This window comes from Gracilinanus agilis, chromosome 1, assembly GCF_016433145.1.
Source record: "Gracilinanus agilis isolate LMUSP501 chromosome 1, AgileGrace, whole genome shotgun sequence".
Lineage (NCBI taxonomy): Eukaryota > Metazoa > Chordata > Mammalia > Didelphimorphia > Didelphidae > Gracilinanus > Gracilinanus agilis.
This window is the reverse complement of record NC_058130.1, coordinates 752,461,666-752,488,529: the sequence shown is the minus strand read 5'-3', so window position 1 is coordinate 752,488,529 and position 26,864 is coordinate 752,461,666. Positions and strand designations below refer to the sequence as shown.

Sequence of the window (26,864 nt, the reverse complement as noted above, 5' to 3'; positions counted from 1 at the left end):
ACAGGCTCATAGATTGTTGATTCAGAGCTGCAAAAACATGAGTCCATCCTCAACCTCCTCTTTTATTTGACCCCAAGCCCAAAGGGAATTAGGAACTGAGTGACCTCAGTCAGCAGCATGGCTGGGATTCAAATCTGAGTCCTGAGGTCCCTGAGGTCCTGCACTTACATCTCTCTCTCTCTCTCTCTCTCTCTCTCTCTCTCTCTCTCTCTCTCTCTCTCTCTCAATGGGAGTCAACCAATCAGCCAGCATTTATGGAATACCTAAAATGGGCCAGGCCCTGCCCTCAGGGGGCTCACAGTCTCCAGGGAGAGCCCCAGTGTCCATGCTGGCCCTTAGCAGAGACTAAGATGCCTGAGGTGCGCTTTTCTCTCTTGTCCCCTGAGCAGCAGGGGACAGATGCTTTATGGAACTGGACTATTCCAGTCCTCTAAATTCCCACCCCCCTCGCCCAGCCCCAAGGCCACATCTCTAAAGGGCCAGAGAGGGTCAGCCAGAAAGCCCAGAAATCAGAGAGGCAGAGAGGCCCAGAGCGAGGATGGCCAGATTCCTTTGGCAACATCCAAGGAGGAGGAAAACACACTCTCGTGTCTTTTCTTTTCTTTCCAAACCTTTACCTTCTCTCGTAGTAACAACTCGGGCAAGGGCTAGGCAATGGGAGTGAAGTGACTTGCCCAGGGTCAACCAGCTAGGAAGTAACTGAGGCCACATTTGAACCCAGGACCTCTCCTCTCTAGGCCTGGCTCCCCAGCTGCCCCCAACAAAGCCTTTTTAAATCTCTCCCTCGTGTCTGAGGGGAGGAGAAGGGCATCTGGCGATTGAGCTTAAGAACCCCAGTTGGAGAAGGTGTGTGGATAGACAAACTGGTCCAGTCTCAGTCATTTTCCCCCAGATTCTCAGAGTCGGAAGGGCGCCAGCCTGGCTGGGCACGTGGGCCTCAGAGGGGTCATCCAGGCCCCGTTGGGTAATCGGCGACCCCCTCACCACCTGCCTCCTTCCACGGCCAGATTAGAGAATTGTTTTTACAGGCCAGTTTCCATGATTCATGGGAGGCGAGGGGTGACGCCAAGCAGAACGAGCCTGATGCCCGCCCCGAACTGTCTCCCAGAGCGCAGGTCTTCCCGTCTCTCGTCCCTTCTTTGATCTTGGAGTCGGTCTGGCTCTTGGATCAGGGAAGGCCAGGCCTGGCCCTGCTCCAGCCCACAGCCCACGTGGCCAGAATTTTTTTTCCTGCCCCCCTTGTGGCCCTCCGTTCTCTTGTGCTCTCATTCCATTCTAGTCTGCCCCAGGGGACCGGACAGTAAGGTCCCACCCCCATGATTATCTTTGGGTTTCCCCGAACATCTGAGCCAATCTTCTGTACAGAGGTGTGCATGGCTAATATGGAAATTTTATATGTATATGATTTTACATGTATATTTTGATGTATAATTGCTTGTCTTCTCAGTGGGTAGGAGAAGAGTGGGAGGGAGGGAGAGAATTCAGATGGTTAACAAATGAACACCGAAATAAATAAATAAATAAATTTATTTTAAAAGATTAAACGACTTTGGGGGAAGCAAGGTGACTCAGTGGATTGAGAGCCAGGCATAGAAATAAGAGGTTCTGGGTTCAAATCTGGATGTCGACACTTCCCAGCTGTGTGACGCTGGGTGAGTCACTTAACTGCAATTGTCTAGTCCTTATCAGCCTCGGAACCAATATACGATATTCTAATATGATTCAAGATGGAAGATGAGGGTTTAAAAAGAATGTAAATGGCTGGTATAGAATAAATGCGTTGGGCTAAGGAGTGGAGAAGGGGGCCTTGCATCAGGCCTGCAAGCTCCTGAGAAGTTAAAAGGGATGGTTGTTCGAGAGTGAAGAATAACAGGCTCTGATGATCCATGTGGAACCCAGATCGAATTGCTTGCCAGCTCCAGGAGAGGGGAGGGAAGGCAGCTGGGGAGACCCCTTGGATCATGTAACTTCAGAAAACTTAGGTGGAAATTTGTTATCACGTGTCATTGGTAAAATAAAATCTCTTTACAAAAACAAGGAATAATGTGCTACAGGCAAGCTCCTGGTAAATGGGGATCCTGTTATTCTTAGTGCTTGTACCCCCAACTCCCTGGTATAGTCCTCGGCACACAGTAGGTGCTTTATGCTTGATTTTTTTTTTTTTCTGTGGTAATACAAGACCAGGGGGAAAAAGAGGTACCTTGATTGTGAAATGGTTAAATAAATGACTGTCCCATAAGAAATGATGAGTACAACGAAAAAGAGAAGTATAGGAAGATATATCAACTGATGCAGAGAGGGGAGGTCAGCAGAACCATGAGAACACAAGGACAGAACCACCAACAGAACAATGAAAAGCGAATGCTGCAGAATTGTAATCACGACGAGCTCGGCCCCAAAGGGGAGATGGAGAATGGCCAGAGCCCTCGCCACAGAGCCACCCCGATGCCGAGCCCATTGGCAGGAGCAGACCCACTTCTGAATGCCGCCTTTCAGCAAGGAAACGTACGTTGGAGAGAGCCCAAAGGAAGGAAAGCAGGACAGGGAAGAGCCTTGAGTGTATGATGCTAACAGCTGGGCAAGGTCAGGCTCAGGAGGAGGCCTGGAGAAGGCTGGTGGAAGACAGAAGAACAGACTCATTGTAGGCAGAATCAGAAGAAACAGGCAGGGGCTGCAGAGGCAGAATGAAGCTGGATGCAAACATGCTTCCTCACAGCCAGAGCCCTCCCAAAGGGGCACAGGCTGTCCCAAGAAGTGGGTAGCTCCTCCTCATCTGGAAGGCTCCCAGAGGCCAGAGGACCACTCATTAGGGCACTTATATTGGAGGGCAGATTTTTTTTTTTTTTTAAATCCTTACTTTCTGTCTTAGAATCAAGGCTGGTTCCCAGGCAAAAGAGTATTAAGGGCTGGGCAATGGGTGGAGTGACTTGCCTATTTAATAAGATTTATCAAGAATAACTAAAGTAAAAAGCTAAAGTAGAAAGGCTGCCAACCAATCAAACTTGTAAACAATACATGAAGATGCAAGGAAAGGAATGCTGGGAGATGAAGTCCAAGGGTACGAGATTTCCACTTAGACAAATCACACAGCCAGGAAGTGTCTGAGGCCAGATTTGCACCCAGGACCTCCCGTCTCTAGGTCTGGCTCTCCATCTGTTGAGCCACCCAGCTGCCCTTGGAGTGAGAATTTTTTAAAACCTGTATTTTAGAATCCGTTTTAGTTTTAGAATCAGTTCTAAGACAGAAAGGCAAAGGCTAGGCAAATGGGGTTAATTGCTTGGCCAAGGGTGCCCCAGCGAGGAAGTGTCTGAGGCCAGATTTGAACCCAGGTCGTCCTGACTCTAGGCCTGACACTATCCACAGTGGGTCATCTAGCTGCCCCTTGCAGTGGGGATTCTTCTTCAGGTGTGGGCTGTACTACCCGGCCTGAGATCCCGGGAGCTCTGAAGTCGTACCCGTCGAATACTGGCATCTAAGCGCCCGTCGGCTCTGACTCTATGAATCATTGAAAGCTGCGTGTAAAAGTGATTCCTTAATGAGAGAAGGGAAGCCTGGACAAGCCGGGGGACAAAGAGGTCACTGTCTGACCTCCCTCACAGGCGTCTGGGAGGCTAACGACGGCGGAGGTGGCGGCGGGAAGCCTCGGGAGAACCGGAGGGGCCCACGTCATGCCAGCACGCTGCTCCGCGCCAGGCTCACGGCCCTCTGGCTGGGAGGTCAGGCCCTTTCCCCTCGGCCTCCCCCTCCTCCCGGCTCCGAGGGCCGGCCAGAGCCTGGCCTCCTTCCCCTGATCCTCCCCATCCTACAAAGGCCAGCTCACACACAAGGCGCTTCGGGATTCCCCCGGCTCTGGCTCAGAGCTCACTGTTACTCTGTACCTATTTTGTATCGGATTCGCCAAGAACACACGGATTCCCCCCGGGAGAATGCCAGCTCCCCGAGGGCAGGGAATCTTTACACGTTACCTTTGTATCCTCCGCATTGAGCCCTCTCGGAGGCTCCTCAATAATTCCTGTTCAAGTGAATTGTCTAACAGCTCGGTTTCTTTTGGACACCTCCATGCCTGCGTAGCACCGCCCCCCCCCCAAGTTCCTTCATATGGATTTATTTTATTATTATTTAAAAAAAACACCTCACCTTCTATCTTAGAATCAATACTGGGTATTGGTTCTAGGGCAGAAGAGCGGTAAGGGCTAGGCAATGGGATCGAATGACTTGTCCAGGGTCACCCAGCTGGGAAGGGCTGAACCAGGCCATCCCAACTCCAGGCCTGATGCACTATTCCCTGGGCTACCCAGCTCTTCCTTGCTGAAGGATTTTTAGAGCTGTAAGGTTTACAAAATGCTTTCCTCACACCAGTCTTGTGAGGTGTGTAACAGCATCGTAGAGAATCATAGATTCAGAGCTGGAAGGGACTCTGGAAGTCACTTTTCAGATGAGAAAACGGAGGCCCAGAAAGGAGAAGTAACTTGCATGGGGTCCTACAACTAGAAAGAGTTGGAGCAGTGATTTGAACCCAGGTCTCTCTTTCAGTGAGGTCAGCACTCTTTCACGGGAGCTAAGGGGAACAAAGGACAGAACATTGGACCTTGAATCAGGAAGATATAAGTTCAAATCCTCTGAGAATACTCACTAGCTGTGTGACCCTGGGCAAGTTACTTCCCCCCGTTAACCTCAATTTCCTAATCTGTAAAACGAGCAAGAAAAGGCAATGACAAACCACTTCTAGTGTCTTTGTCAAGAAAATCTCAAATGTTTCTGGTAAATCATTTCACCCTACATGCCTCAGTTTTCTCATTTATCAAGTGAGCCAGAGATGGAAATGTCAGACCATTCTTGTGTCTTTATCAAGAACATCTCAAACATTTCTGGGTAAATCACTTCAGCCTGCTTGCCTCAGTTTCCTCATCTGCAAAAGGAGTCAGAGAAGGAAATGGTAAATTGCTCCAGTGTCTTTGTCAAGAAAACCTCAAACATTTCTGGGTAAATCACTTTACCCTGCTTGCCTCAGTTTCCTCATCTGTAAAAGGAATTGGAGAAGAAAATGGCAAACCATTCCAGTGTCTCTGCCAAGAAAATTCCAAACGGGGTGACAAAGTTGGAGACAACCAAAAACAACTCACTAACTTCAAAAAAGAGATAACAACAACCCCTCCTTTCCAGGGCTGCCATGATGCGAAATGCTTGTAAAGTGCCTGGTGGTTGTGGACCCTTTCCCTATTCTGTCTTCCCTTCTTGGAGGTGGAGGACCGCCACGATCCTCTAGTTTCAAGAGCGGTTCTCCATCCTCCATCTCTCTGTCTGTCTGTCTGTCTGTCTGTCTGTCTATTTCTTTCTCCCTCTCCCCATACCCCTTTACTTTCTGTCTTAGTATCAGTTCCAAGGCAGAAGAGTGGTAAGGGCTAGGTAACTGAAGTTATTAATTCCTTGCCACCTAGAATAAAAGGTCAAGGGCAGTGGCATGAAGGAGCTGGTGCCTCCTCCTCCAGGGAGCGGGGTGCATCCCTGTGAATGAAGGTCTGACCAGGGACCTCCTGGGCTGTGCAGAGATGGGAATGTGGCCCTGCTCCGCTCCTCCCTCTAGACAAGGAGTGGCTCTTAGGCGGCTCATATCCCTCCCTGAGCCTGTTTCCTTCTCCATAAGATGGGAACAAGAAGACTTAGCACAGTGCCTAATACACAGTGCTGGGGTGACTTGGTCGTCCTCTGTCTACCTGACTCTTTTTTACCTCTCTTGTGGTTTTCTTGGCAGAGAAACTAGAATGGTTTGCCATTTCCCTCTCCAGCTCATTTTACAGATGAAGAAACTGAGGCAGATAAGGGTGAAGTGACTTGCCCAGGGCCACACAGCTTGTTTGCCCTTCTCTCTCCAGTTTATTTTACAGATGAAGAAACTGAGGTGAACAGGGTGAAATGACTTGTCCAGGTCACACAGCTAGTTTGCCATTTCCATCTCAAGCTCATTTTATAGATGAGGAAACCGAGGCAAACAAGGTTAAGGGACTTGCCCAGGGTCACACTGCTAGAAAGTGTCTAAGGCTGGATTTGAACTGAGGTCTTCCTGACTTCAGGGCTCTATCTGCTGACTCAGCCAAAGGAGTGTAAGATTTAAATTAATATCCAACACTCTAAGAATTATATTTTATGAAGTTTATTAATAATCTCTTGAAGTAGAAGGAGTAAAAAGGAAATAGAAGTAAAAAAAACCCTACTTATTTAACAAAATGAAGACCACATGACTCAGTTCTCCTTGCGTGTTAAAAAGCCCGCTCCACCAATGCCCCGACAGGAAGAGGAGCGAGCGAGAGGTCCGGCTACACCAAAATTTAGATCCTTCCTATGTCAGTATGTAATGTGAGGAGAGTGGGATGCTGGGAGTTGTAGTTTTAGGGTAACTGTCATCCCCTTCTGGGACGGGCCTCTGATTTGGTAGGTATTTTTGGTTGTTCAGTCACTTTCAGGTAAGTGACTGGCCCAGGGTCAAACCAATACCAAATGCCTGAATATATTTAATATCTTCTATTTACATACCAAGGGCAGGAATGGTTTCATTTTTGCTTTCCTTCTGATTTTGGTTGCTTCGGTTTTGTTTGTATAAAACCTTTTTAATTTGATATAATCAACATCATTCATTTTACATTTTGCCACGTTTTCTATCTCCTGCTTGGTCTTAAATTCCTTCCTTTCCCACAGATCTGACAGGTAAACTATTCTATGTTCACCTAATTTACTTATAGTTTCCTTCTTTATATTCAAGTCATTCACCCATTCTGAGTTTATCTTGGTGTAGGGTGTGAGATGTTGATCTAAACCTAATTTTCCCCTTTCCCAGCAGTTTTTGTCAAACAGTGAATTCTCATCCCAAGATCTGGGCTCTTTGGGTTTATCAGACACTAGCTTGCCCGAGTCTACTCCGCTGATCCTCCCTTCTGTCTCTTAGCCAGTACCTCACTGCTTTGGTGACCGCCGCTCTATAGAACAGTTTAAGATCTGATGCTACTAGGTATGATTTCAGGTTTGAACGTCATATCCCAGGCACCTTGCACAGGACCTGGCACATGGTCGGTGCTTGCATCAGTGCCCCCCTGGAGCCCAGATCTCCCCCCGTGTATGCTCCGGGGGTCCCCGAGAAGCACGGGACGCCGCTCCCTCGTGCGCCAGGCTGTCTCGGCCCTCCCCCAGGGTGCCACAGAGGCCACATACCGTGCGCATCAAAGAATTCGTCTTCTGAGCTGTCGTCTGAGTCCCTGGCTATGCTCTGCATCCTCCATTCCGAGATGCTTTGGCACGAAGGGCTCCCTGCAAAGAAAAACCCCAGACTTAGCACTGAGCCTCAAGACGGAGAAGGACGGTACACCTGCCACAGGGAGAGGGAGCCAGGGGCCGGCTGCTCCTCCTTCAGGGGAGACGTGGCACAGTGGTAAAAGGAGAGCCCAGGGGAGGCCTCGGGAATAACTTCACAATTAGGGGGCCCGTCACTAAGGAAAGGGAAGGGAGTGCTCCGGGAAAGCTCTAGAATGGAGGCTGGGGGATGGACCAGATGATCTTCAGTGAACCTGAGGAATGAGGGATCCTGGAGGTTTGCATGGATTGAGATAGAGCCTACCTCACTGGGGAATGGGAATGTCTTTTTTAAAAGATAAATAAAGCTGGGGACCAAGAAACCCCAAATTCCTTCCTGTCTCCTCTGGGGAGCTCTATGATTACCCACTTAATAATAGGTTGCTTCCCCTATCAGAATGTGCACTCCTTGAAGGTAGGGACTGTTTGGGGCTTTCTTTGTATCGTCAGGGCTTAACACCGGCCCATAGTACATACTTAATAATAAATGCCTTTTTAAAAACAAAATAACCCTTACCTTCTATTTTAGAATATATTGGCTCCAAGGCAGAAGAGCGGTAAGGGCTAGGCAACGAGGGTGAAGTGACTTGCCCAGGGTCACACAGTGAGGAAGTGTCTGAGGTCAGTTTTGAACCCAGGACCTCCCCTCTCTAGGCCTGACTCTCCATCCACTGAACCACCCTAGCTGTCCCCAGTGAATGCTTTTTGATTAATAGACCAGACTGCCTTGGAAGTGGCCTGATCCTTTTCTTAAGCCTCTGGCAAAGGACATTCATCAAATGTGTCCCACATTGGCAAACCCAAAACATGGATTTGTAATACAGAGAGATGAGGGAAGAATCCTTCACTTTACAGACACCCCCATCACTCAGCTCTCTTAAATCGCCGACTCTCCTCATCCCATTCAAACACGACTCGGTTCATGCAATCGTCTCGGCCTCTCCTCAAGCTCTTGTTCCAAGCCCTGCCACGCTGATCTCGAGACAAGAATGATGGCGCCTGGGCTAAGAGACCCCCGAGCTGGGGCTGGGCCTCCGTCAGCCTGGGATTGGACTGAAGGCCCCTGTCTAGAAGAGGGGGCGCACCTGCTTAGCTCCTCCCCTCACGCCCAGCCTACGGCCCCACGGACGGGGACAGACATGGGGAACCTGTCTTAACAGGCATCAAAGCCCCGCCAGGAGGAAGGGGCAGAGCCCTAGCCCTGTTCCCATCTCCTGGGTCGCAGCAGGCAAGCCACATGCTCAGATTCTAATTCTATTCCCTAATTGCCACGTGGAGGACACTTTTGTGACCTGCCTCCTCGGGCTGCTAATTCTGTCTTTTCTGCGGTCTCTGGGCTCCTGTGGGAGCTGAGCAGCCCAGACTGGCATCAGGATCCTGCCCGACGGCACCTCGGAGAACCCGGGGAGGAGGGGGAAGGAAGCTCAGGCAGGACGGGGCTGGAGGGCCACAGGTCAGCGGATTTCTCGGTGCCTGGAACAGGTCCCTCCTCAGCAGTCCTTGGGGTGCCCCGACCATGTTCCTAGAGGCTGGAGCCAAGGGCAAGGGCACCCTGAGCACAGAGCGACCAGCTGCTTTGCTTCAGGCTGGGTCATCCTAATTGGATCATTTCCCAATCCCTCCTAATGCCAGTGCTTCCCCGGGAGATTATCTCCCATTGAGCCAGCCTCTATCTTTTGGGTACAGAGTCCCCTGCATGTTGTCTCCTTCCAATCAAATGGGAGCTCCTTGGGGGCAGTGATGGGTTTTGTCTTTTCTCTGTAACCCCAGATCAGCACCAGGCATAGACTAGACCTTTCATAAATGTTTGATGACTGACTGTTGTTGACCCTGGCAGCCAGATACACAGGGCCAGGGAAGAGCGAAATTTGTGGAGACTTCTGGATACTGTGACACCCCACGAATTGGCCCACTGCTTGCAAAAAACAATGCAACTGGGTATCCTAAATGTGGAGGCCTCTAATGAGGAAAGGGAGGGCCTAGGAAGTCAGGGTCCTTGGATGAGAGGCCATCTTGTCCAAATGCATTTTACAAATAAGGAAACTGAGGCCAAAAGATAGGAAGTACTTGCCCAACAGTATACAGGAAGTATATGGCAAAGCTAGGAGCTGAACTCGATGCCAAGTCTCAGTGGAGAGTTCAGACTGGGGTACGTGGGTGACCCAAGAAAACTCGAGGGTTTTACCCAATTACTACTGCTGGACTCTCCTGGCACCTGGAAATAACAGGAAAGCAAAGCCCAAGGTACTGTCATTACAGGGCAGTCCCAACTTAACTAAACTGGACTGGAACTTGAGTCCCAAAGGACTTAAGGAAACCCAGAATTCTGCCCAGAGAAATGCAGGAAGGGCTGGGGAAGAGAGGATTTTTAACCCTACAAAGACTTCCTTTATGGGCCAGTGCCCTAGTGCATTAACAATAGGAGTTACCTTTTTTAAAAAAAATGTGACCTACACACAACTTTTCAGGAACATGTTTATTACATAAAAGGAGGGTGGCCAGACCCCCAGGTGCCCAGCTTTCATGGGGAGGGGTGTGGAAGGGAACTCTGGGTGGGGAGAAGTCTCTGACCAGGTCTCTCACCTCCTCTTTTAGATGACCGGGAAGACTTCGAGGATGTGGACCACTGCTTTGTTAAGCTTCTCCCCTTGAGGGCCTCCCCGTTGCTGCTCAGGGGCTCTGTGACCTCCCTCAAGGCGTTGTCCATTTCCTTCTCCTCACTGCACAGCTCCTGGGGCCCATGCGCATCAGCATCTGAGTACCGGGCCATCTTACGGGACAGCATCTCCTGCGCCTCTTTCTCTAGCTTCCGGATGTCCTCAATGGTCAGCCCGAACCATTCATCCTGCCAGCACCAGGCCTGCCGGTGAGCCCTCACCATCACCTTCCGGAGACCTGGGTCAAGGGACCAAAGAAGGACGGGGTCAGTGATTAGCCCAGGGAGCCTTGTCTATGTAGTTCAAGCCTCCCTTTCTTCTTCAGCTCTGATTTCTGTGTCTTAGCCCATGAACACGGGATCCCCAGACCAAGAGACAGCAGACAGCAGGCCAGTTAGTGTTCTAACAGAACTAGAAAACAGAGCCAGTATTCTTGACTCCAGCCTTCCCTTCCTTATGATTCTGCTGCTGCCTCCCTTCAAGGATAGATTGGGAATCCCTTCTTAATATCTCAAGTTCTTTGGGAACTCCAGCACTCCTCAAAAGAAAACATACACACTTTAATCTCTGAGGCAAAGGATGGCTCATAGGGTAGGGGAAGGGCTGAGGGAAGAGTATCTGGGATCAATAAATTGAGTAGGGAGGCAAGGTGTCATAGTGGATAGAGCACCAGGTTCAAATCTGGCCTTAGACCATTGGACAAATCACTTAACCCCCATTGCCTAGCCCTTACCACTTCTTCTGCCTTGGAACCAATATACAATATTGATTCTAAGATGGAAGGTAAGGATTTTAAAAAAAAAAAAAAAGAGTGTTAAGTGTTGGATGGCAAAGGATAAACCTTGCATTGTCCCTGGGACAGACTCATAATCTGCTGCTGGACCCAAACTCTAGCTTGGGAGGACCTGCCCAACCAGGTGCCCTGTGGATAGCACAGGGCTACCACCCCGAGGTATCAGAGGCTCTCTATATTTCAAATAGTGTTCCTCTTAATCCCATGAAAAGCAAGTTCCACTTCGTATCGTCCATCTAACTTTTCAAAATGCTCTCCCATGCTGACTTGCCTATGGTAGGATGGCTAGATAATAAAGCTTGAATCTAGGTCTCCTAAGTCCTACCCTAAGTGTTTGGTCCCCCACAATATCCTTTTTATCAGAGACAAGCAAAGGAAAGGGAGAGCCAGACAGACTAGCCCTGCATTCCACTTAGGCCTAGAATTGGAGGCCTGGAGCCCGACTCACCAAAGGAATGGAGGAGACCTCCTACCTGAAACGAGCCCATGCGGAAAAATCTGGATATTGGAACAGTTTACTATTCCAGGACCAATGAGGTCAGACTGACACTGGGAAATTTACAGCCATGCACATAAATGTTCTGACATGTATGTATAAATATGTGTGTATGTTTGTGTGGAAGTATATTGAATAGGTGAAACTCTCAAAGCAGAAAAGCTATTTTTTCCAGGAGTTAGTTGATTTGACATGGAAGTCAGAATGACCAAATTTCAAAGTTGGAAGGGACCATTTAGGACCCAAGTCCAACCCAGCTGTCTTAGAAGCTCATCTAGTCCCACCCACTGAACAGGCACACTCTCCATAATATCACCAGCAAGTGGGTATCTAGCTTCTGGAAGCTAGAAGAGCTATCTTCTTCTGGAAGGGCTATCTGGAAGCTCTTCAGTGATGGGGCACTCACTACTTCAAATGGTAGCTCACTCTACTTTGGGATGAGAATCCTCATAGCCTGGCAGCCCAAATCTACTTCTCTGTGGTTTGTGCCTCCATCCTGTACTTGCTTTTAGGCCCAGAACTAGAATAGGAATTAATTTGTTTTCATTCAAAAAATAATCTGAAAGGGCCTATTATGAGTAAGGCCTTAAGAATACAAATGGGAAAAAAGAACAATCCTTGCCCTCAAGGAACTTACATTCTATATTATCTGTTCTCTAACTTCACCAAGGAGAGGACAAAAACACCAGGGAGAGGGAGAGGGTCAGCAAGGGGGTACAAGAACAAGAGGGACTGAGGTTGGACAGTAAGAGAGCCTTATGGTAAAGAGTGAGTTAGGGAACAAGAAGCTTCAGTCTTCATGTCTCTTTTTTAAATTTAAATTTAATTTTGTGTTAAGCCTTTACTATCAAGTCTAAGACAGAAAAGCAACAAAGGCTAGGCAATCGGAGTTAAATAACTTGCCCAAGGTCACATAGCTAGGAAGTGTCTGAGGCCAAATTTGAACCCAGGTCCTCCCGTCTCCAGGCACTGTGTGCCTGGCCCAAAGAAGCAGCTTCCTAAAACGGTCATTGCTTGTTCACTGTAGAATAGATGACAAAAGACAAGCAGGGGGACAGCTGTTTTCTTTCTGGTTTTAAGAATCAGTAGGATCATGGCCCATGGAATCGTTATAGAATTAAATGCGGGCAGCGCATTCTTTTCAATGAACAAATAGAGGCTGAGAAAGGGGAAAGAAGACTTGACCAACCAAGGCTCATAAGAGGCAGGGCTGAGACTAGAACTCAGGACTGGGTCAATTGGACTGGGGCTCCTTCCATAGGCACCACCATATGGATCAACCTGGGTGCCTCTTGGAGGTCATAGGCTTCTAGTCTTGAGCCTGAAGGGACCTCAGAGGTTGTCTAGTCTGACTCTTTCATTTTACAAGTGTGGAAACTGAGGCCCAGAGAGGTTAAAGTGATTTACCCAAGGTCACAAAGATAGGGCATGGCAGAGCTGGGTTGTAAACTGAGGGTCCTTGGAACTAAAATTCATCCCTCTTTTCTTATCTCCTTCGGGGTATTCAGACTGAAGCTAGGGATGGATGGTATGACCATCAAGCCTCAGTCCACTTCTAGGTAACTTCTATGTATCTCTAGTCACCGTTCCATTTGGCCATGTTAGGAACCACTCATGCCTCATTTTCTCCGGGGGTGCGCTCCAGCCTCACCAGACCCTACGAGTCTCCATCAGACCCACTGGAACATTCTAAAGGGGGAGCATAATGGTGGTGGCTTTGATGGGGATGACCACAAAGGGATGGAGTCAATGATCCAACCAAGGATAAAGAACCTTCCCAAAGAAGCCCAACCTTGACTCCCTAGTTGGTGGGGTGTTTTCATATTCAAAAGCAAGTGCACCCAATGCCCCCGGTCTGCTCTGCTTCAGTGCTGGGCACTAAGTAGACGCCGAGTGAATGCTTGTGGACTGGAGAGGCAGAAGGGCAGGGGGATACCTTGCCTTCCTCCATCTCCGCTCCGACTGATGGATGGATCCCCTTTTGGAGAGCTCTTATTGTTAGGAAGTTTGCCCTTTTTTCACCACTTCACTTACTGCTCCTGGCTTTGCCCTTGGGGCCAAGAGAACAAGGCCAACCTCTCTACTCCAAGGCAGTCTTATCTGGGTTAAACACAGCTTCTGGAAGCAACCTTCCCAGAGCATCTCCAGGCCCTTCATCATGAAGGTTGTCCTTCTCTGGACAGGTTCGAATTCATTTATTTTTTTTGACGGCTGTCATATCACTTGTAAGGTAGTGTAGGATTACATTGGCTTTTCTAGCTGTTCTCCCTTTCTGCTGACTCACGGCCAGCACAGCTTGTGGTCCCTCGAAAATCCCCAGATCATCTTCGGATGAACTACCACCCACGAATTCCTTCCTCCTCTCTTTAAGTTCAATTCTATTTATTTTGTTCACTTCCAAATTCGCTCCCTCCCCCTCTTCCACTCATTGAGAAAGTAATAAAAAAGAAAACTCATTACAAATATGTATAGTCATGCAAAACAAATTTCTGCAGTAACTCTGCTCCCCCCAGAAAAGAGAGAGGGAAGAAAATATGCTTCAATCTGTTTCTCCTCCTCCATATCTTCGACTCACAAATTAGATTTTTTGACCTCAGAGGACAAGATTTTCTTTTCCATTTCTTCTTTTTTAAACCCTCGGCTTCTGTCTTAGAAATCAATACTAAATATCACTTCTAAGACAGAAAAGTGGTAAGGACTAGGCAACTGGGGTTAAGTGACTTGCCCAGGGTCATGCAGCTAGGAAGTGACTGAGGTCAAATTTGAACTCGGGACCTCCCATCTCTAGGTCTGGCTCTCTATCCACTGAGCTAACCAGCTGCCTCAAGAATAAAGACTTTTCATCAGTAATAGACACAGAGTCAAATAGTTTTAGGATTCCAAGTGACCTCAGAGGGCATCCAAACTCTCAAGCTATGCAGGAAAACTCTACAACATTTATTCATCCATCAAAAATGTATGTCTAGCTGGGTGACCCTGGGCAAGTCACTTAACCCCCACTGCCTAGCCCTTACTACTCTTCTGCTTTGGAATCAATACACAGTACTGATTCTAAGACGGAAGGTAAGGGTTTAAAAAAAAAAAAGTAGGAAGTGGGCAGAGCCAAGATGGTGGATGGTAGCAACTCAAATGAATGATCTCAACATTCTTCCTCAAACAAATTTAAATATGTATAAGCCAGTGGAATTGCTTGTCAACTCCGGAGGGGGGAGGGAAGAGGGGACAAAGACAAGAAGAATCATGTAACCATGGGGGAAAAAATTAAAAATCAAATCAAATTAAAAAATCAAACAACTTTAAAATAATGCCCCAAATCAAATTTTGGAGCCTAAGAAAAATGAGGAGGTCACAAGAGAAGTCTGTGACACTGGCGTGGGGGTCTGTCCAACACAACTCAGGGGCCTTGGACTCGGCCATAACAGCAGCAGCAGCTTTGGGAGCTCTCAGCTCAGAGATGCTTAAAAGGGTTGGACAACTAGTCAGAAAAGAATCATGGCGGACTCTTGCCAGCCCTGGGGACAGCTGGTGCTGATGGGCAACTCTTATCGCCCATTGCAGTTCTGGGGCCCCATTCTAGGGTGGGGAAGAGAGCTAATGGTGAGCTACAAGGGAGCAGGGGCTCTGGCTGAAGTTCCAAGGCAGAGAGGGGCAGGGGCCCTTTCTGGGTCACAAGACCTCCTCCAGGACACCACCACCTTGGAAACACATATCAGAAATGACAAGTGCAAGAAGGCAAGGGGGGAAATAGGTCCACGAATGCGCTGTTGGGTAGAAACTGGTTCCACCATTCTGGAGAACAATTTGGAACTATGCCCCAAAGGCTATAAAACTGTACCTACCCTTGTAACAAGTGAATCTGGGAAATGTATAAAACTACATTTCCCGTGATCCAACATGGTCCAACTGTTTTCCGTTTCCGACGTCTTGACGCAGGGGAGCGCTTAAATCTCGTGGGTTAGGAGGGAGTCTCGCTTCTTTGGCGGGGAGGGCTTGGCTAGGAGGCAGTATGGAGGCGGCAGTTTTGAATGCTTACAAGCGCGTGGTCTAATGATTTTATCTATCAACATGGCTTTAATTAAAATACTAATTTATATTATTATACCAGCCTTTATCATTTTTCATATTTATACCCTCTAACCCAGCAATAGCACTACTGGGTCTTTGTCCCAAAGAAATCAGAGAAAAAAGTGAAAATACCTATTTGTACAAAAATGTTTATTGCAGCTCTTTGTGAAGTGGCAAAGAATTGGAAATGACAAGGCTGTCCATCATTTGGGAAATAACTGAAGAAGTTGTGGCATGGTGTGTCATTAGGATTTTGTACCCCAGAACTCCATTTCCCAGAATCCCACTTTCGTCCTCACGTTCCATCCTTACGTTTTGGAGATAAAGTTTCTGTAACCCCACCTCTCGCTCTCTTCTCCCGCCAACGCAAGTGGGAAAACTTTTCTTTACTCAGGCTTTTACTTTTGTTCTTTTTATTTCTTCTACTTCAAGTGATTATTAATAAATCTTATAAAATATAATACTTAGCTATTGGGTACTAATTTTAATCTTACAATGGGCAGATGATTTCAGAAGAACATGACAAGATCTATGGGAACTGAGGCGAAGTGGGGAGAAGAAGAACCGGGAGATCCCTGTGCCCAGTAGCAGCAATGTTGTCATGATGGTCAAGGGGAAAGACTTGGCTACTCTGATCAAGACAACGATCCAAGACAATTCCAAAGGCCTCAAGATGAACGACGCCACCACCTTCAGAGAGAGAACAGGTTGCTGACAGAAGGAGAATTTTCTCTCTTGCTTTTTTCTTGCCCTTTCCTGTGATAGGGCTAATGTGGAGATATGTTTTGCATGATTTCACATGTAGAACTGACATCCTATTGCTTGCCTTCTCAGTGAGTGGGGAGAGGTAGAAGGGAGAAAAGAATCTAGAACTCGAAATTTTAAAAGAATACTAGAAATAAAGAATTTAAAAGCATGTCATGGAGCATGCACCACCGTGCGGAGGATTCATTCCGCTAGGCTCTGGGAGGCGCAAAAGTAAATAAGCTGTGGTTCCTGCCCTCAGGGAGGTTACGGTCTAGTGAAGGAAATCTATATCATGGAACTACTCTGAAGAAACTTCCTGCGTTCAAATCTGACCTTGGATGTTCACTAACTAGGTGACCCTGGGCGAGTCGCTTAACCCTGTCAGCCTCACTTTCCTCATCTATAAAACGAGCCAGAGAAGAAAATAGCCACCCACTCCGGTGTCTTTGCCAAGGAAACCCCAAATGGGGTCACAAAGAGTCAGACACAAGTGAAACGACTGAACAACACAAGGGAAGCAATTTCTATTATAGAACTGCTCTGAGGAAATGACTCTACAAGACTGAAAGTGCTTAATAATACGTATTAATTTGTTATATTAATAGTTACTAATTTGTGAACAATAATAGTTAATCATTTCAAAGTTTGCCAAGTGATTGCACACCTATTAAGTGTTTTGAATGGCTCTCTATGAAATAGGTTGAGGGTTCTGATCCTGGATAAACCCAGCCTCCACCTGAGGGTCTGAGCATCCTCCCTGTGGTCAGAAATCGTGGCCGACTCTGGGCTGACGTCTACCTCCCCGTGACACGCTCCCCCTGATCCCCCGCATCCTTTGGCTTAAATCAGTGAAGGTGAACGCACGCCCCCACAAAGAACTCTAGGGTGAGGCGAGGCCCGCCGATCGCACCCCCGTGGCTGCCCCTCCGGGAAGCACTCACCAACATCATGAATGAACCTCTCGATCTTGGACTGCATGCCCCAATATCGAAACTCCACCTTACACAGCTTGTACGCACACATGATGGGCAACTGGCTAGGGTCACGGAGGTAGTGCTCAATCCAGTCCTCCGACAGCGGGCCTCTCTTTGTCTTGACTGACCGAAAGAGCCGAGGGTCTTCCTCTGATTTGTACTCGTTGGGAGAGAGAGGGTCTTTGACGATATCAATGGCATCTGGGGGCAGGACACGAGAGTCACTTTTTCTGATAAAAGATCCAAGATTCAGAGCTGGAAGGAACACTGGAAGCCATCGGCCCAACCTCCTTCATTTCACAGAAGAGGAAAATGAAGCCCAGACCAGTCCACTGCTAAGTAACCATCGGAGGTAGGATTTGAATCTGGGTCTTCCTCATGAGCATCTCTACCCAAGCTATGACCCAGACTCTGTCCATCTTGCTCTCAAACCCTCTCCCTCCAATCCAAGTTCTATAGGCTTCCTCAAGCCTCCAATATGGTACCTGAGTCTGGGAAAGCAAGAAGAAGGGAGGGAGGGGAAAGATCTAGTTTCCTGACTAGATAACGGGATGTCTTGGATAGTTTTTCCAACTAGAGGCTGCTAGGCGAAGCAGAGGATAGTGCTGGAAATCAGAAGGTCCAAGTTCAAATCTGGCCTCTGACAGTTATGTGAACCTGGACAAGTCACTTAACCTGCCTGTCTATTTTCTCATCTGTAAACTGGAGATCTGCAAAAGTGGGCAGGCAAGCGGCACAGTAGATAAAGGGCTAGGTCCGGAGATAGGAAGATCTGAGTTCAAATCCAGACTTGATCATTGTGGGTTTTAGTGTTGTGGAGGGGCGTGGGGGGAGGGGAAGACTACATCCCCCAGCATGCCTCAGTGGCTCCTCCCTACTACTTCCTGGTGTGGGATTGGTCTTGAATTGGACCAATCCCATGCTAGGGAGAGGCCACGCCCCCTACTTCTGGGCACGGGATTGGTCTATATAAGGACCAACCCCACGCCTAGGAGGGAACTTTGAATCTGAGGAGACTCCGTGTAGGGAGAGTTAGTTTCAGCAGGGAAACTCCGGTTTTTCTTACTTTAATAAAGTTAATAATATAAAAAGAGTTTTTCTTATTTTAACCATTTCAACACTTACTACCAGTATGACCCCGCACAAGTCACTTAAGCCTCTTTGGCTTCATCTTCTCATTTTTAAAATAAACTGCATAAGGAAATGGCAAATCATTCTGTATTTTTGCCAAGAAAATCTCACCTGCCCACCCCCGTGGAGCCTGCAGAGGGGGTGTCGATGGGGAGTCTTTCTGCATAGAAACAAATCGCCCCAGATCGGGGCAGCCAAGGAGAAGCCTGGCTAATAGAGGGAAATAAAGGTCACAGGAAGAATCGGAGGCATGTTGGCCGAGGCATCACTGGAGACTCCACGGAGCCATCTTTTCCACTGGGGGAGGACGCAGGCCCATTCTGCCCCTCCTAAAGGCCAAGGAGAGAGCAGGGAAGCGGGTCTCTGCCTGGAGGCTCTCAAGCCAGATGGAAGGGACCTCAGGGATCATCCAGTCCAACCTGCTATTTTATGGAGCTGATGAGACTTGCCCAAAGTCACACAGTTTATTAGTGGCCCAGCTGGACCTCGAACCCCGAGCTTCTGACTTCCAGGCTAGTCAGTGCCCTTTCCATCATAGGGCTTCTCCTGTAGGAACCAACCCCTGGGGATGTGGTGGAAGAACACACACACTGAAGAGAAATAGTCTTCACATTGTTCCTTATTTCCTACCTCTGGGCATTTGCTTGGGCGTGTCTGGAAAACACTTGTTCCAACTGGATAAAGTATATAAAAGCCAGGACTTGAACTTGGGGAGAGCTAGGCTCGAATCCCACTTCAAATCCCAGTCTGGGCATGTCACTAAAGTCTGAGTCTCAGTGTTCTCATCTACGGAATGGGGCTAATAGCAGCACCAGCCACACAGGTTATCATGACGCTCCAATGATACAAGCCCTTTGGCCATTCTTAAAGACTTACAAAAATGGGAGCTTTTGAATTCATAGCTCCATTCCCAGCACAGGTGAGGGGCCAGCCAGTGCTGGTATGGGAGAATTCGAGGCTTGGAGGCAGGGAGTCCTAGATTCAAATCCTGCCTTACTCACTTCCTAGGATCATATCATATTACTCTGTCTGTACTTGACTGTGTATATGTTGGCACCCTCTCCAGGAGGATATAAGTTCCTTAAGGGGCCCTATTTTGGGGCATGCTTGGATAGAGAATTGGGAAGACCTGAATTCAAATCCTGCCTTAGAAACTTTACTAGATGTGTTCCCTAGGGCAAGTCACTCCACCTCTGTTTGCCTCTGTTTCCTCCTCTGTAAAATGAGGATAATCATAGTATCTATCTCTCAGGGTTATTGTAAGGATCAAATGAAATAATAATCATAAAGTGCTAAGCACCCAGAGCTCTATGAATGTTAGATATTGTTTATTTTTAAACCCTTACCTTCTTTTTAATTTTTTTTACTTTTATTTTTTAAACCCTTACCTTTCTTTTAGATTTATTTATTTTTTTATTTTTAATATATTTTTATTTTGAGTATTTTCCGCTAGTTACATGTAGTACAGAGAGAGGGGGTCAGAACAGTTTCATGTTCTTTCCCTCTCCCCAAACCTTCCTAGCCCCCCTTAGCCGATACACAATTTCACTGAAGCCCTTACCTTCTGCTTTAGCATTAATTCTAAGACAGAAGACCAGTAAGGGCAAGGCCACTGGGATTAAGTGACTTGCCCAGGGTCATGAAACCAGATTTGAACCCAGATCTTCCTGACTCCAAATCTGGCTCTCTATCCACTGTGTTATCAAGCTGCCCCTTAGCTATTATTTTTTCCTTTTAATTTAATTTAATTTTTTAATTTTTAAAAATTTAAATTATATTTTTTTCTCAGTTACACAAAAAATTTTAAGCATTCTCTCTTTAAAAAAAAAATATTTTTTTTTGAGTTCCAAATTGTCTCCCTCGTTCCCCCTTCCTTGAGAAGGCAAGCAATTTGAGATAGAGTCTCAATGTGCAGTCAGGCAAAACATTTCTCTATTAGCCAGGTCGAGAGAGAAAACGCCGAACAAATCTCAAGAATAATAAAGTTTAAAAACATATTGTTGGCGATTATAATTGGGATTTTGATGGGTGGAGGGACTTCTCTCGCTTGCCAGGCCCGCTCCCTTCTCCTTGTCTCTATGCACAGTGTCTGCTTCTTGGCAGATGCTTGACAGAGAGGGAACTAGGCGAGGACCCCTTGAGCGGGCCAGAACTCCCCCCTCCCCTTTCTGGGCCAGGCCCACCCCAAAAGAATGGAATGCAGAATAGGGTGAGGAGAGCCGGCGGAGGGGGAAGAAAGACAATCTAAGAGAAATTTCACCAAAATCTACAGCGCTGTTGCGGGGAGATGGCAAACACCCTAGTCAAGACGGGCAACGTGGTGCAGGGAATGGCGCTTCCTCACTTAATGTCAAAGAGATCTGGGCTTGAATCCTGTCTCTGATACTCACTAGCTGCGTGAGTCCAGGAACATTTCTAAACCTCTCTTTTTCTCATTTGTAAAATGGGGCGATAATATTGTTAAAGCTACCTGGCAATGTTGTGGAGAAGCCCAAACAGGGAAATGTACATTAAATGCTCAGCCAATTTTAAAGGCCCACAGAAATATCAGTTATTATTATTATTATTTTTAAAGAAACGTGTGCCATCTGTCTTGGTATCAGTTCTTTTTTTTTAAGTTTATTTATTTAATGAATTAATTTAGAATATTTTTCCATGGTTCCATGATTCATGTTCTTCCCCTCCCCTCCTCCCACCTCCCTCCCATAGCCAAAGAGCAATTCCACTGGGTTTCATGTCTATCATTGATCAAGATCTTGGTATCAGTTCTAAGAAAAGCTGTAAAGGCTAGGGAGTTTGGGTTGAATGACTTGCCCAGGGTCACAAAACTAGGAAGTGTCTTGAGGCCAGATTTGAACCCTGGTCCTCCCTTCTCCAGGTTTGGTGCTTGATCCACTGGTTGCCCTCCAGTTATCATTATTATTCATTAACACACAGTTAATAATTAAAACATTAATTAATACATAATAATTAATAATACATTTAATTAATAACACAAGAAGACTTGCAGCCTTCTCTCCTCTTGCCCAACTTGAAGGAACCTTTTGGGTGGGCAGGAACATCCTTTCAGGGGGAGGTCAGGAAATAGACAATGCTTCGCCCAGGAGTCTGGATGTCCGGAGATCCTCACCCCACGGGAAGCCTGACTGCAGACCCTGCTTCCTTCGGGTGTCAGGCTGTGCCCAGGCAAGAGGACAAAGCCCCAGAGATCAAAGAGGAATCACTGATTTAGGGCTGAGAGGGATGGTGGAGTCATTAAATCTAACCCCTTAATTTTACAGAGGCACAAGAGATCAAGTGATTCGGCCAAGACCACACAGCTACTAAGCCAAGATCAGAACCCAGGCCTTCAGATCCCAAAGCAGCCAGGTGGCTCCATGGATAGAGTGCCAGGCCTGGAGTCAGGAAGACCTGAATTCAAATCTGAACTCAGACATTTACCAGCTGGGTAGTCCTGGGCAAGTCACTTCACCCAATCAGCCTCAATTTCCTCATCTGTAAAATGAGCTGGAGAAAGAAATGGTAAACCAGCTGTGAGACCCTGGGCAAGTCACTTCACCCAATCAGTCTCAATTTCCTCATCTGTCAAATGAACTAGAAAAAGAAATGGCCAATCACTCCAATATCTTTGCCAAGAAAACCCTAAAGTGGAGTCACGAAGAATCAGACATGACTGAAATGTCTGAACAACAATAACAACTTCTATTTCCAAGTCCAGGGCTTTCCCCCCTCTTTCATCCCACACTGCCTGTCTGCTTAATATCTCTGAAAAGGGCCTTGGGGTTCAAATCTAGCCTCAGACACTTCCTACCTGTATGACCCTAGACAAGTCATTTAACTCCCACTGCCTATTTAGCCTTTACCACTCTTCTGTCTTGGAACCAATATACAGTATTGATTCTAAGACAGGAGGTAAGTTGTTTTAAAAAAAGCTTTTATTCTCTTACAAAAATGAATAATATGGAAATAAGTTTTGAGTGATAATACACATAGAGCCCAGTGGAATTCTCGTCAGCTCCAGGGGGGGAGGAGGAGGGCGAGGGAAGAGGAGAGGGAGACAACATGAATTATGGAACCATAGAAAAATACTTAAAAATAAAATTCAGTAATTAAACAGTAGTAATAATAGCACCTACCTCACAAAGTTGTGAGCGTCAAGATAATTTAGACCTTAAATATGGGTCTAAAAAAATAGACCTTAAAGCATTCTATAAATTGGAGTTGCTATTTTATTATTATTATTATTATTATTATTATTATTTTATACCACACAAGGTAAAAATTCACTAAAAGCCCCTTTCTCCTGAGAAGAGGATTGTTGTTGGTGGTTTTGGACCCTCACTTTCTTAGTACCAGTTCTAAGTGAGGACTAGGCAATAGAGGTTAAGTGACTTGCTCAGGGTCACACCGCTAGGAAGTATCTGAGGCCAAATTTGAACCCAGGTCCTCCTGACCCCAGGCCTGGCTCTCTATCCACTGGGCCACCCAGCTCCCCTATGGAGAAGTTCATCAGTGATGTATTGACTTGGAGAGAGAGCCCTGGCCCGCTGCCGCCTGCCGCCTGCTTTATTACCCACTTCTCTTGGGTTCCTTTGAGGGAGAGGGAGTGGGCAGTGGGCAGAGGAAGGGGCCCACGGCCAGAGGAAACAGTTACCCAGCGTTATCTGTCTCTTTTCCACAGGAGAGAGGTCGAACACATTGGCATTTTCTCCTGCGTCGGGTTTATAAAAAGTTTCAATGTCGATGGAGAATTTCTCCACAAAAGGGCACGTGTACCTGCGGGGGAGAGAAGACGGCAGGAGTGAGTCTCACGGGGTGATTCTCCACGATGGGCCGGAGCCAGGGAGAAGGGAAAGCGGCAGGGGGGGCCCGTGGCTCTCTGGAGGGGGCCTGCAAGAGGCTACGCCTGCAGCAGAGGCCCGAGAAAAAGCCAGGCCCAGGATGGACGCAGAACCAAAGGCCGAAGCTCAGCCTTCTTGACTCTCCTGACAGAGCAGAGGCTGGGGCCAGGAGGCTCAGCGGGCAGAGGCTTCTCTGTACCAAACCCTGACTCTTTCTTAGGGTCTTACTGACCCCAGGGGGGGCCTGGTCTGTCCACAAATGAGTCTGGTAGATCGGCTGCGTTGGCACAGGAAATAAGAGATGGGGGGCCCGGGGGAAGGAGAAAAGAGGTTCCCCCGGCCGAGGGAAGGGGCCCAGAGCAAGGTGGTCACCAGAGCGTAGATCTAGGGATGCAAGAGGACTTAGAGCCGTTCGATAAGTAATAATAATAATGACAAACAACAAGCAGCCACTATTATAAAGTATTTACAGCTTGTGTGCTGGTATACACGAACCCTCGTCTATGGAGGCACCAGAGTCCACGGGGTTTCCTATTGCTCTCTGGGTCCCAGCCGGTAAAGAGAGCTCCCTGGTGTAAGGCAGGGCCCTCTGGGGCCACAGCATCACCACTGTCCTAGGCACAAAATCCCTAAGGGACAGAGGCGCCGACACGCTGGCCTCAGGGAACTTGCAGGAGGGGCTGCAGGAGCAGAAACCAGGGCTCAGGCTCTCTCCAGCTCATTACTTTACAGCTCCTCTTCTGTGCTCTGGAAGGGTCTTCCCAATTCAGACATTCTGGGGTTCCAACATATCCCGGCATTCTAAGGCCCCCTCCCACTCTGACATTCCTGTTTGAAGGGGCCTTCCCAGCCCTGACATTCCCTGTTCTCAGATACTGTTAAAAGATTTTAATAACACATTTCTACATACATTTTCCAAACTTATATGACCTATGTTGCCTCCCTCTCTTCTTCCCTCCCCTCTCCTGGAGCTGGCAAGCAATTTCATCTGGGCTATACATGACACTCCCTGTTCTAAGGTCCTCCCAGCTCTGACATTCCCTGTTCTAAGGTCCTCCCAGCCCTGACATTTCCTGTTCTAGGTTCCTCCCAGCCCTGACATTCCCTGTTCTAGATTCCTCCCAACTCTGTCATTCCCTTTTCTAAGGTCCTCCTAGCCCTGACATTCCCTGTTCTAGGTTCCTCCCAGCCCTGACATTCCCTGTTCTAGATTCCTCCCAGCTGACATTCCCTGTTCTAGGTTCCTCCCAGCCCTGACATTCCCTGTTCTAGGTTCCTCCCAACTCTGTCATTCCCTTTTCTAAGGTCCTCCTAGCCCTGACATTCCCTGTTCTAGGTTCCTCCCAGCCCTGAAATTCCCTGTTCTAGATTCCTCCCAGCTCTGACATTCCCTGTTCTAGGTTCCTCCAAGCCCTGACATTCTCTGTTCTAGATTCCTCCCAACTCTGTCATTCCCTTTTCTAAGGTCCTCCTAGCCCTGACATTCCCTGTTCTAGGTTCCTCCCAACTCTGTCATTCCCTGTTCTAGATTCCTCCCAGCCCTGACATTCCCTGTTCTAGGTTCCTCCCAACTCTGTCATTCCCTTTTCTAAGGTCCTCCCAGCCCTGACATTCCCTGTTCTAGATTCCTCCCAACTCTGTCATTCCCTTTTCTAAGGTCCTCCCAGCCCTGACATTCCCTGTTCTAGATTCCTCCCAACTCTGCCATTCCCTTTTCTAAGGTCCTCCTAGCCCTGACATTCCCTGTTCTAGGTTCCTCCCAGCCCTGACATTCCCTGTTCTAGATTCCTCCCAGCTCTGACATTCCCTGTTCTAGGTTCCTCCCAGCTCTGACATTCCCTGTTCTAGGTTCCTCCCAGCTCTGACATTCCCTGTTTTAAGGTCTCTTTGGGCCCTAGAATTCCACGCCTGATTCACTGACTTGCCAAGGAGGGGCTGGGGAGGGCTCGGGGGTCCTGGGGAGGGGGCGGCCCCACGTGCACGCACCTTGTCCTGGTGTAGGGATAAGCATTCCAGGATTCCTCTTCTACCCGCAAGGCTGCCTTGGGCAGGATAGAGCGGAACCAGCTGGGGATGTGCATACCAATATGGTACACTTTGTGCGTGTACTGGCCGTTGCCCCCCGGCCCGTCTGTGTACGGCCGATTCTCCAGGATCTCCACCCCGCTGCCTTCACCACACGTCTCCTCTCGGCTCTTTTTCTGCAAAGACACACGGGGACACGTGAAGGCGTGATTCATCCCCGAGCCCCGGCCCTTCTCTCCAGCAGGCAGGCAGGCAGGCAGGCAGGCAGGAGTCAAGGGGTTCCTGGGGACCAAGAAGCACTTGGCAGGCCTCGAGTGGCCTGTAAGTGGCTGCCGCTTCCTGGCAGAATCAAGCCTCAGTTCCCAGGCGCTGCTCACACAGGGAAGATGAGTGGGGCTCTGAAGTGGCATATTCATCCCACCTGATGCCACACAACACTTGGCACAGTGGCTGGCTGCGGAGAGCACAGGGTGGAGGACAGGCGCAGCAAAGGGGACCCCACCTGGACTGTGGGGGCTGCTCAGATCCCCCCAAAGCAGGGATCACAGGATTCCAAGCTGCAGAAGGGCCACCGAGGTCCCAAAGACCCACCCTCACTTATGAGTGGGAGAACAGAGGCCCTGGGTGAGGATGGGTGACTGAGACTTATCCAAGGAACAGAGACTGAAAATTTAGATCTGGAAGGGATCTCAGAGACCATCCACTCCAACCATTTGTTTTAAGATGAGGAAATGGAGACCCAAAGCTTCACAGTGCATTTGCCAGAGTTAAAAAGCATAAAGTGGAAGGTCCAGGATTTGAACCCAGAATTTGAGACTTCCAGAGTCAAGGAAAGGAAACAAGCATCGATTAAGTGTCTGCTCTGTGCCAGGCACCAGGCTGAGTGCTGGGAACACAAATCTGAGTGAGTCACTCTTTCTATTGAATCATCTTGGCCTCGCCACCCCATGGAGCCGTAAATACCTGGGGACTGAGTGGCACCTTCCTCCTTGCCACTGCTGAGCTCAGGGCTCCAAATGCTGCCACCTCCAGGCAGGGGAGATGGCTGTTCTGCCTTGGGGTGCCCAGTGATCGTGCTGAGTCAAAACCCCGGCACCACACACTGCTCCATGATCAAGAGGAGCACAGGATAGGCAACTGTCGTATTGGGGGGGCCCAGCCCTGGTAGCACCCAGCCTGAGGGGTCGCAGCCACTAGACAGTCTTATGTCCACCAAAGGGACTGCCTGCCAGCCCTCCTCATGCCACCATCCACACCAAGAAGGCACAGACCCTTCCCCAAGACCCTCATCTGGAGCGAGGGAGAGGGAGACAGATGCCATCTCCTGAGCACGGCTTCTGGGATACAAAGTGTCTTGTCAATCTTTTCAAAACAACAATATCCCGCTTAGCTTCTGTCTTAGAATCAATAAAAAAGATCAGTTCCAAGACTAAAGAGCAGTAAGGACTAGGTGATCGAGGTTAACTGATTTGTCCAGAGTCACACAGCTAGGAAGTGTCTGTAGCCACCCTTGAACCCAGGACCAACTATCTCCAAGTCTGGTTTTCTATCCACTAAGCTACCCAGGTGCCCCTAGGTGCCCCGACAATTTTACTAGGAGAGTGGTCAGTTGTTCCCAGAAGGTCCAGACAGAGGGTAGGGTGCCTAGAGATGAGAACACCCTCTCTCCTCCTCCTCCTCCTCCTCCTCCTCCTCCTCCTCCTTTTTCTTCCTCTCTCTCTCTCTCTCTCTCTCTCTCTCTCTCTCTCTCTCTCTCTCTCTCCTCCTTTCCTTCTCCCCTCCTCTCCCTCTTTC

General features: G+C 48.2%; 1 protein-coding gene across 1 annotated transcript in view; it reads right to left on the bottom strand.

Moving 5' to 3' along the window:
- The window catches only part of PITPNM2 (phosphatidylinositol transfer protein membrane associated 2), a 108,209-nt gene that overhangs the window by 51,837 nt on the left and 29,508 nt on the right, over positions 1-26,864 (bottom strand). The window contains exons 2-6 of the mRNA XM_044685404.1: positions 25,032-25,246; positions 22,859-22,980; positions 17,041-17,274; positions 9,925-10,236; positions 7,204-7,299 (exon numbers count right to left, since the gene is read on the bottom strand). Coding sequence (XP_044541339.1) covers positions 7,204-7,299; positions 9,925-10,236; positions 17,041-17,274; positions 22,859-22,980; positions 25,032-25,246 — 979 coding nt within the window. The remainder of the gene's footprint in view (positions 1-7,203; positions 7,300-9,924; positions 10,237-17,040; positions 17,275-22,858; positions 22,981-25,031; positions 25,247-26,864) is intronic.